At 61.1% G+C, this 9,919-nt stretch overlaps 2 protein-coding genes and 1 non-coding gene across 3 annotated transcripts in view; all 3 read right to left on the minus strand.

The window, feature by feature from the left end:
• Positions 1-3,815, minus strand: part of PNPLA2 (patatin like phospholipase domain containing 2) — a 5,627-nt gene extending 1,812 nt beyond the window's left edge. The window contains exons 1-6 of the mRNA XM_035013630.1: positions 3,505-3,815; positions 1,404-1,636; positions 1,255-1,320; positions 669-878; positions 410-470; positions 129-305 (exon numbers count right to left, since the gene is read on the minus strand). Of these exons, the coding sequence (XP_034869521.1) occupies positions 129-305; positions 410-470; positions 669-878; positions 1,255-1,320; positions 1,404-1,636; positions 3,505-3,691 (934 nt within the window). The 5' untranslated portion in view covers positions 3,692-3,815. The remainder of the gene's footprint in view (positions 1-128; positions 306-409; positions 471-668; positions 879-1,254; positions 1,321-1,403; positions 1,637-3,504) is intronic.
• A 4,308-nt stretch (positions 3,816-8,123) lies between these two features.
• The window catches only part of RPLP2 (ribosomal protein lateral stalk subunit P2), a 2,363-nt gene continuing 567 nt past the window's right edge, over positions 8,124-9,919 (minus strand). The window contains exons 2-5 of the mRNA XM_035013631.1: positions 9,679-9,802; positions 9,177-9,225; positions 8,335-8,433; positions 8,124-8,251 (exon numbers count right to left, since the gene is read on the minus strand). Of these exons, the coding sequence (XP_034869522.1) occupies positions 8,175-8,251; positions 8,335-8,433; positions 9,177-9,225; positions 9,679-9,801 (348 nt within the window). The 5' untranslated portion in view covers position 9,802 and the 3' untranslated portion in view covers positions 8,124-8,174. The remainder of the gene's footprint in view (positions 8,252-8,334; positions 8,434-9,176; positions 9,226-9,678; positions 9,803-9,919) is intronic.
• LOC118016350 lies at positions 9,012-9,145 on the minus strand. Its single transcript, XR_004680781.1, has one exon. It is a non-coding gene; the product is annotated as a small nucleolar RNA SNORA52 (small nucleolar RNA).

Below are 9,919 nucleotides of genomic sequence, written 5' to 3' on the forward strand. Positions count from 1 at the left end.
CACCCCGCCTCCACACACCCTCATTTCCACACACCCTTATTCGCCCCCCACCCCCCCTCCCCCCCCCCCTCCCCCCCACCCCCCCCCCCCCCCCCGGGCCCCCCCCCCCCCCCCCCGCCTCCACACACCCTCATTGAGCTGCGAAGGCAGATGCTCCAGGATGCGATCCTCCAGGGGTGGCGGCAAGTGGCCGTCCCCTGGGGCCTTCCCTGTGGCCGCCTGGGCATCCTCCACATCCTCGTCCTTGGGGGGAGGTGGGTGTGCAGGGGGCAGCGCCAGCAGAGGGTTGGGCCGGTTCAGGAGGCCTGGGTGGGGACCCCCAGACGGGTGATCAGCTCTGCAGCCCGGACGACAGTGCAGAGCCACCATCCCACCCCGCCCACAGCCGCTCCTGGGGGCACCCACGCACCGTTGCGCCTCAGAAAACGCAGGCCGTCCCTATAGCCCTGTTTGCACATCTCTCGCAGCACCTGCGGCAGCGGGGTGGTAAATTAGAGCAGGCGGCCACACGAGCCCTGTCCTGCCCCCGAGAGGCCCTGGCATCCCTGCCACCCCTCCCCTCCACCAAGCTAGCTTGGATCCAGGCTGGACAGGTGGCCCCAGTGGAGAGGCCCTGCAGGCCCCCGCCTGCCAAGCACAGGGCTCCCCGGGGGCTCCAGCGGACTCACCGTGGGCTCGGGCGGGAACAAGGCCTTGGACAAGCGGTACAAATTGCGCAGGTTGAACTGGATGCTGGTGTTGGTGACCCGGAGCTCATGGATGTTGGTGGAGCTGTCCTGCGGGCAGATGTCACTCTCCCCCGAAAAGGGGGACACGGTGATAGTGTTCTTGAGCTCGTAGAGTGGCAGGTTGTCTGAGATGCCACCATCAACATAGCGCTGTGGCCGGGACACATGGTTACACAGGGAGGGGCCTGAGGACCAAGCTGGCTAGCCCACTGGGCCACCTTGGGCCCCACCCAGTGGCTACTTCCTTTGTGCCTTTCACCCACTGGGCACTGGGCACGGGCCACAGGCCTGCCTGGCCGCTGGGCCGATGGCTAGACCATGGGGGCGGGGTGGAGACAGCCACAGGAAGTATGTGTCTCCAGGGGGACTGCCTGCTGTTGAGCAACTCGGGGGAAGTGAGGCAACAGGCAGCGCAAGGGGTCGGGGGGGCGGGCACCAACGGCCTTCCTCTTCCCCACTGCCGTGTCCCACTGCTCACACACTGGCCAACTCTTATCACCCAGGAAATGTGCCAGGGGATACTTACTACGCCCTGGAGGGAGGGAGGGATGAGGCCACAGTACACAGGGATGAAGGTGCTGCAGACATTGGCCTGTGGGGCAGGGACAGGGAGGGGTGGTGAGCAGAGGCCTGGAGTTCATAGTACACCCCCAATGCAGCCCCACCAGGGCCCACCTGGATGAGCTCATCCTTGGACTTGAAGTGGGATATAATGACGTTCTCGCCATCAGAGACACGGGTCAGGGAGATGCCCAGGCGCCCATTGGCACACTCATGGCTGTCAGCAGGCAGGGTCTTCAGCAGGCAACCACGGATAATCTTTACCAGGTTGAAGGAGGGGTGCAGTGGACCCAGGAACCGCTTCCGGGCTTCCTTAGACACCTCGATGATGTTGGCACCTGCCTCGCCTAGGTCAGAAGGGCCAAGGGTCAGGGGCCAGCGCTCCTGGCTTAGCACACCCCCCATGGTTCCACACCCAGAGTCCCACAGCACACAGACTCGTGGCATCTCTATCTACCCTGGAGAATTCCCAGTATCCAGCACGGGGCCTGGCCCACAACTGCGACTTCTGCTACCTGCCCCTGGACACACAGAGGCAGGCCACCACCCGGGGAGGGCTGACAGCTGCGGCCAAGGCCTGCCCTCTGCCTGGTATTTCCCAACTGCTTGGCCCGATCCATGCGTCATTACGCCTGGCCTGGCGTGGCCCCCAGCCTGGGAAGAGGGGAAGGCAGAGGTTCAACCCTGACCAGTCTTAGCCTTCACCCACTTGGCCAGATCCAGATCCAGGGAGCCCAGCACAGGCCTGTGGGCATGAGGCTGGAAAGAGTGGGGTCCCACCACCCCTGAGAAAGCATGATCGTGACCCACTGCAGCCAAGACCAAGTTCCTGCCAAGCAAGACTCTTCCTGGGAGCCCATGGGCACTGGCCTCACACAAAGACAGGAGCAGGGGCCCTGGAGTGGTCACAGAGTGGGAGGGCCTTGGGGAGGAGCTGCAGATCACATGGTCCTAGTCAGAAGTGGGGCCAGAACCTGCCATGCTGTGGGGACTGCAGTTGCCCAAGACCACTCCTGAAAAGAGGCTTCGTGGGGGTGGGAAGAGGAGGTCCCGTGGGAGCCAGGTGTGTCCTGAGGCCAGCAGGCAGGTCTGAGAGACACAATGGCCTGAAGGCTTCCAAGGGAGGGAGGGGCAGGGCCACAGAGGTGAACCCCCAGGTCCCAAGGATGGAGAGTTGTGCTCCTTCCACCCCACCTCCCTCAGGGCAAAGGTCATGGGAAAGGGGCAGGGAAGAACCCTGGACAGGCTCCTGCTGGGCTTGGCATTTGAGAACTGATGACCCCTCTGTCACCTTGGCTGCCCTAGTAGGTTGGGGGCTGGGCACCATTCCCAGGACTCCCTAAGTACTCAGTGTGCCGTAAACAGCACTTGCAAGCGCCCTGCCGGAAGTGTGTGTGAGTGGAGAAGTCCATCCCAATACACACAGACCTCTGCAATACCGCCCACGGGGCTGGAAGTTTCAGAAGCACCTCCCACCCCAGGGAGTGGGCAAAATACGTTGGCCACAACTGGGGACCCATCCACAGACTGACCCATAAATATCTAGGGGCGGATGCAAATCACGCCCACAGTGGGTGATGTGCGGGGGGGAGGGGAAGGGGGGGAGGGGAGGGCTTGCCACGCCCGGGCCTGAGCTTCCAGATGCCCTGGGAGGCACCAGGCCACAGTGCCCAAATGCTCTTAAGAGGCCACCCTCATACAGGACCCCGGGGACACGGCAGCCTGGAACAGCGCAGCCCCAGGACACGGTGACCGCTGGCATCCAGTCCACTGCCGGGCTACGGGGGTGGTGAGGCCTCTCCCCCAACTCTCACGGTCCCGCCCGCGAGTTACTTTCTCTTCCCCATGAAATACGTCCGCTGCACCTGCCAGACCCTCCAGCCTTTGCGCCCTGAGCCTCGGCGCCAGAGGTGCGCATGGCCGCACCCCAATCCCGGGGCGCCTCGGAGCAAAACAAACCAGGCCCCGCCCCGGGGCCTGCTCCCGGGATCGGAGCTTCGGTGGGGGTCCTGGGCGCGGGCAGAGACCCCCTCCCCACCGCACGGCGGCCCTGCCAGCTTCCCCTTGCGGAGGGACTGGGTGGGGGGCCGCTCTACGCTCCCGAAGAGCATCCGCCCGGCCTCCGTTCACCGAGGCAGCGGCCCCCCGTCCGGCCTCCGCTTGCCCAGGCAGGCTCCGGTGACCAGCGCCGTGACCCCCTCCCGGCCCCGCTCACCCAGGCAGGCTCCGGTGACCAGCGCCGTGGCCGTGAGCGCCCCGGCCGAGGCGCCGTAGATGTGCGTGGCGTTGGCCACCAGGAAGGGCGCGTGCTCGCGGAGGCAGGAGGCCACGCCGATGTGGTAGACGCCGAGGAAGCCGCAGCCCGCGAACGAGATGTTCCACGTCGCCTCCTTGGGGAACATCGCTGCGGCCCGCCGGGCTCCGGGGCTCGCTGCGCACCGCGCGCTCCCGCTCGCTCTGGGGCCGCGGTCGGCCCCGCGGTCGCTCCAGCTCTAGGTCTCCGCCGGCAGAGGCGGAGACGCTGCGCTAGATCGCGGCGGCGGCGGCGGTGTTTTTAGTGGGGGTGGGCAGGGGCGGGGCCGGCACGCGCGGCCCAATCGGAGCGCGCCGGGAACGGCCGCGCCCTCCGGGGGCCCTGGAGCCCCGCCCCCGGCCCCGATCCCCAAGGCCGGGCCTCCGGGGGGAGCGCGAGGGAACACACGGTAGCAGGGGCGTGGGGAGGGGCGAGCTCGGGCCTGGGACGCACGGAGTCTGGGGCCCTGAGAGCCTCGTATCAATCTGGATACTTGCGAGGGAAGGGCCACTGGTGTCTGGGCAGTCACCGGCCCGTTCCTCTGGGGTCCGCCTCCAACACCCACTCGGGACACTGAGGAGCTCGCTCCAGGGCAGGGACCCCCCCCCAGGACCCACTGAGTCACCCACAGACTGACCCATAAATATCTAGGGGCGGATGCAAATCACACTCAACTTGCAGAGCTAACACTGGTGCGGTAGACCCCAACCTGACCTCAGGCCCCAGCTGCCCGCCGCCGCGGCCCCTCCATAGCTGGGCACTAACCTGGGTTTACTTCGTCCGACCTGGGCTCTTCAGGCTGTGGGGTCTACTTGGGTATGACTCCCGCCCCGCCCCGCCCCCGCTAATTGCCCCAGCAGGTGGAGCACTCCAGTGATGTCACCCTCCCGCCCCTTTTCCGCATTTTTCTCCTGGGCTGTAGGGCAGGCCTTGGCTGGCTTGCTTCCAGGAGCCGGCCCTGAGCCTCACCCCACCTCCCAAACAAGGAGCTGGTCTGTGCTGGGGTGGTGGGATGCCTCTGTCTCCCCAGGAGCACCCACTCCCCAGGCAAGAGCTCAGCTCAAGACCCAGCTGGTGCCAGGGCTGGAGGTCTGGGCTGTGGCTTGGGATCGCCCGCCACCCAGGCCCAGGCTGAGAAGCCAGAGCAGGGCTACCCCCTCGGGACAGGCCATCTGGGTCATGATGTCCATCCCTCAGCCTCTGTGCCGTGAGCCACCCATACTTGGCACTGACAGTGTGCCTGGCAGAGGGGCCAGCACAAGATAGAGCAGTTGAGCAAGGTCAACCCAGACGGAGCCCTAATTGGGGGGTAGAGGTGGGGAGACATTGTTTATATAAGCTCAAAAAGAGAACTGAGACAGGATGGAGTGTGTGGGCAGTTAACCCAGGAAGGACACAGGGCTGCCCAGGCTGTGCCACGCACAAAGGCACTGGTGGGGAGGGGAGCCCAGGCCTGGGTACTGGGAAAGAGGAAAGCAGGGGTTATCTAACTAAATTTGACCTACACATAAGTGTTGTATAGTTTGAGAGTACAGATCTGTTGCCTCTTTGGTTAGGTTTATTCCTAGGTATCTTGCGGTTTTTGGTACAATTGTAAATGGGATTGATTCCTTAATCTCTCTTTTTTCTGTCTCATTGTTGGTGTATAGAAATGTAACTGATGCTTATAGCAGCAATGTCCACAATAGCCAAACTATGGAAAGAGCCCAAATGTCCATGGACAGATGAATGGATAAAGAAGACGTGGTTCATATATACACGATGGAATACTACTCAGCCAGCAAAAAAAAAAAAGAAAGAAATCTTCCCATTTACGACGTGGATGGAAGTAGAGGGTTTTATGTTAAGCCAAAGAATTCAATCAGGGAAAGACAGTTATCATATTATCTCACTCATCTGTGGAATTTAAGAAATGAAACAAAGGAGCATAGGGGAAGGAAGGGAAAAATAAAACAAAGTGAAATCAGAGAGGGAGACAACCATAAGAGACTTTCTTTTTAGATTTTATTTATTTGATAGAGAGAGACGGTGAGAGAGGGAACACAAGCAGGGGAAGCTGGAGAGGGAGAAGCAGGCTCCCCCTGAGCAGGGAGCTGGAGGCAGGGCTGGATCCCAGGACGCTGGGATCATGACCTGAGCCAAAGGCAGACATTTAACGACTGACGTATCCAGGCGCCGACCCCCCCCCTCCCCCCCGCAAGAGACTCTTAACTCTGGGAAACAAACTGAGGGTTGTTGGAGGGGAGGAGGATAGGGGGATGGAATAACTGTGAAATTAAGAAGGACAAGTGATGTAATGAGCACTGGGTGTTATATGCAACTGATGAATCACTGAACTCTATCTCTGAGACTAACAACATGCTATGTTAATTAATTGAATTTTATTTTTTAAAAAAGATTTTATTTGAGACACAGAGCGTGAATGGTGGGGAGGGGCAGAGGGAGAGGGAGAAGCAAGCTTCCCACGGAGCAGGGAGCCGGAGGGCAGGGCTCGATCCCAGAACTCTGGGATCACGACCTGAGCCGAAGGCAGATGCTTCACCGACTGAGCCACCCAGTTGCCCTTAATTAATTTGATTGAATTTAAATAAAATAAAATTTAAAAAACAGAAACAAAATAAAAATAATTAAATCTCAAAAAAACCCTAAAATTTCATAAACAACTAGAAAAATAAATTTGACCTAGACAAACTTGACCTTTTGTTGTACATGGGGATCTTATCCCCCAAGTGCTTTGGATGGATGTATAGAGCAGAGAGTATGGCCCCATCAGGATGATCAGGGCCCCTACTGACAGCCCCTGGGGATGCTGCCGGAAGCAGCAGGGGCAGGTGTGGTACTGTGCGGATGAAGCACTCTCAAGGCTGGCCCTTGAAAGTCCAGGGGTTCACCAGGGTGACCACCAAGAGGGGAGCTGGGTGGTGCAGGCTGAGCCAGGGACTTAAAAAGGTCCTCCCCTGACCTGCTCCAAGAAGCCAGGGTCCGGGCCCTTCCTGGTTCTGAGGGACTGGGGCCTTGAAGGGTGGCACTGCCCCAGTGCAGGGAGACCTCTACCCCCATTTCCACACCAGGGTTGAGCTGTTTTGGGTACATATCACTCCCTCCAGGCCCCTGGGAATGTCTGCTCTGGAGCCAGGAACACAACAGCACTTCCAGGAACCCTGGCTCGGGGTGGAAGGTGGGCCTCCCCCTCCTCCCAGCCAGCGTGGATGAGAAGCCCTGGTGTTTGCTGTGTAATCATTCTGGCGGGAGTCATGCTCCCATGGTGTCCTCTGACTACACGGGGCCCTTCACTTCAGGGTCCAAGGTCTGCCCATGGAATCTGGGTCCTCTCCTCTGGGGAGCCCTCTAGCTGAACCTGGAGCCATGTCCCCTTACCACCTGTGTCCTTGGGCGTCCACAATCCGCCTCTCTCCCAACCCCCACTCCCACTTGCCCCTTGCAGCAGATGCTGCTGGGAACCTTGCAATGATGCTCACTTCTTCCTTTGGGCCCATGTTCCAGCCGCCAGAGGGTAACCGGAGGGGTCTTAGGCCTTCTTTCCCACATCCCACGCACACTCCTACCCTGCGGACCCCCTTCTCCAGGTCTTGACTTTCTACCTGAGGAAGGCCCTCCACCCCCCAGCTGTCCCTTGCTACACTCATTCTGTGCTCTTTCCCTGCAGAACTACAGCGCACCGATGGCAGCTCCTTCTTCAGAGCTGTAGCCTGGCTGCACACACCACAGCCTGTTGCTGACCCAGAGCCTTCACAGGGGGAAGACGAGCATCTAGTAAGTGGGCTGGCACTGGTGGGCGGAGGACCCAAGGCCCAGGATGGCGGTGGGAGGAACTCTGCCTCCTGCCCCCCATTCCAGCCAGAGCTTGGCAGGAGAGGCACAGGCAGGCCCACCCCAAGGGGACTTCGTGGTCACATGACCCAACATCACTACCAACAAGCCACTTCCACACTTGCCCAGGTCATCAATAGCTGGGGTAACTCGAAGGACCTATGGGACCGAGTTGCTCGAAGATTAAAGCAGAGTTTGAATGTGAACTGCACCCAACTCTGCAGGGAAACTCAGGATCCCACATGCACCAGGTACCACCACCCCTCTCTCCTTTTGTGAAACTGAAGAATGCTACCAGTCTCAGGGCAACTGCTGGCCTCTGCCAGCCAGAGCCACCTCAGGGTAGTGGAGACCACCCACTGCTGCTTTTTAAGTTTTCCTGTGTGTCCCCCTGAAAACTTCACTGTGGGAAGGCCCCTGCAGTCCTCAGAAGCCAGGACTGTGCCCAAGAAGGCTAACGCCCCCTCCTGAGCCTACTCATGGCTTGACCACACCCAAGATCCACAGGAGATGTCCCCCCTCCCAGGTACCCATTTCTGCACCAGATCCCCAGCTTTTTGGGGAGCTCCTCCTGCCTGGGAACTCCACCTCACCAGGAAGGGCTCTGGTTTCTCCCAGAATGAAGGCCCGCCCACCCAACGTGGGATGGGGCCCGCACACCTGCCCTGTGCCAAGGCCACACTCTTACAAAACGCTCACAAGCCACTTCATAGATACATAAAAAGGGTTTTATTTGCCAGCAGGTGGGGGTGAGCAGGAACCTAATCGAACAAGCCGAATCCCATGTCATCGTCCGACTCCTCGGACTCCTCCTTCTTCTCGTCTTTCTTTTCCTCTGCTGTAGAGAGAAAGGGGGCAGTGAGCAAGGCCCACAGTGCAAGACACACTCCCAGCGGAGACCCCGCCCCAGCCTCCACTTACCAGCAGCGGGGGCAGCGCCAGCAGCAGGAGCTGCAGACCCTGGGGCGGCAGACACGGCGACAGCCCCACCAGCAGGCACGCTGGCCAGCTTGCCAATACCTACGGCAATCAGGGAAAATGAGACCAGAGCAGGTGCTCAGCCTGAAGGCTGCCTCAGAGACAGTCTGCCCGATGTACGGAGGCCCATAGCCAAGTGCCAGAGTCACCGGCTCCTCTGTGCTCTCGGATGGGCGGCTCTGCCTGTGCCCCCCCCCACACACCCAGGCTTCCTCAAGTTCCCTATCGGGAAACTTGGCTTCTAGGAATCCCGCCCCAAGAAACTGAGCCACAGCACCCCACCACGTTTACACCCCGGCAAGGACCGAGTCTGCTGGCCAGGTCCAGGTCGTCATCAGTGAGCTCAGACAGGGCTGTCTGCTGAGCGGGCTTTGCCTCACTGAGCCCACAGGGACAGAACAGTCGTCCCAATGGTACGATTTCCAAACGCTTCCCGCCAGCTCCAGCCTTGTCATCAGAAAACCACCTGCCCAGTAAAGGGGGGCAGGGACCTGTGGTCATCCTGGGCAGTCCCCGTCTGTGCTCCCGAGCCCCTCACCGAGAGCACATGGTGAGCGGTGTTTACAAAATCCGGGTTCCCCTGTGAGAGCTCCAGCCCCGCCCTGCTGCCCCACCACCCGGCCTGTCCAGAAGCATCCTTGGCACAAGCTCACTGAAGCCTGCCCGCTTCTCTGGGTGAGGCTTCTGGAGTGCTCTGGTCCACAAGCGAAACCTGGCAGGCCACAGGCTGACCAGCAGGCATTAGGATGGACCCGAGAACGAAAACCCCCTGCACACAATCTCACCCTGCGCAATGACGTCTTCGATATTTTTTCCGTTGAGCTCACTGATGACCTAGAACAACCAGAAGCACCAATTACCAAAGACTCCCCAACGCGCCCCTGCCTTAACGTCTCCAACCGGGGCAGGGCGCGCTGCGGGAGCGAGCGGTGAGAAGACGCCCCAGAGCCTCCGGGCCTGCCCGTCCAGCCCAGCAGCAGCCATCCACACGTGGCTTCCCCGAAGACTCGCTCCAAGGGGGAACCGGCGCGCCCCTAAGACTCCCGAGACAAGACAGCCAAGTATTTCGGCTTAAATCCCACCACGCGGAAGACTGTCACTAAGGAAGGCGCGCTTCTCTGGAAACGCTCCTAGGAAGTCTCGGCGGCGCCGCAACCTTCCCGTCCCTGGCCCCGAGGCAGGCTGGAACTCCGCCTCACGCCCACCCGCCCGCGGCTGCGCCGGGACCCCCGCGCACACGCGCGCACATCCAGCTACACCTTCGCCCGAGCGCGGCGGGACGGCTACCTTGTTGAGCCGGTCGTCATCCGCCTCGATGCCCACGCTGTCCAGGATCTTCTTGATGTCCTTGGCGCTGGGGGAGGCATTGCCCCCGAGGGCGGCCAGCAGGTAGGAGGCGACGTAGCGCATCCTGAGGCGGGAGGAGAGCACAGGCGGCCTTACCCAGAGGCCTCCCGCCCCGGCCCCGGCCGCGCGCGCTCCGGCCCGGCGCCTCCCGCCAAGCCCGGCAGGCGCCCGCCCGCCCCCC

Source organism: Mirounga leonina, unplaced genomic scaffold (genome assembly GCF_011800145.1).
Source record: "Mirounga leonina isolate KUSES-001 unplaced genomic scaffold, KU_Mleo_1.0 Mir_166, whole genome shotgun sequence".
Classification (NCBI taxonomy): domain Eukaryota; kingdom Metazoa; phylum Chordata; class Mammalia; order Carnivora; family Phocidae; genus Mirounga; species Mirounga leonina.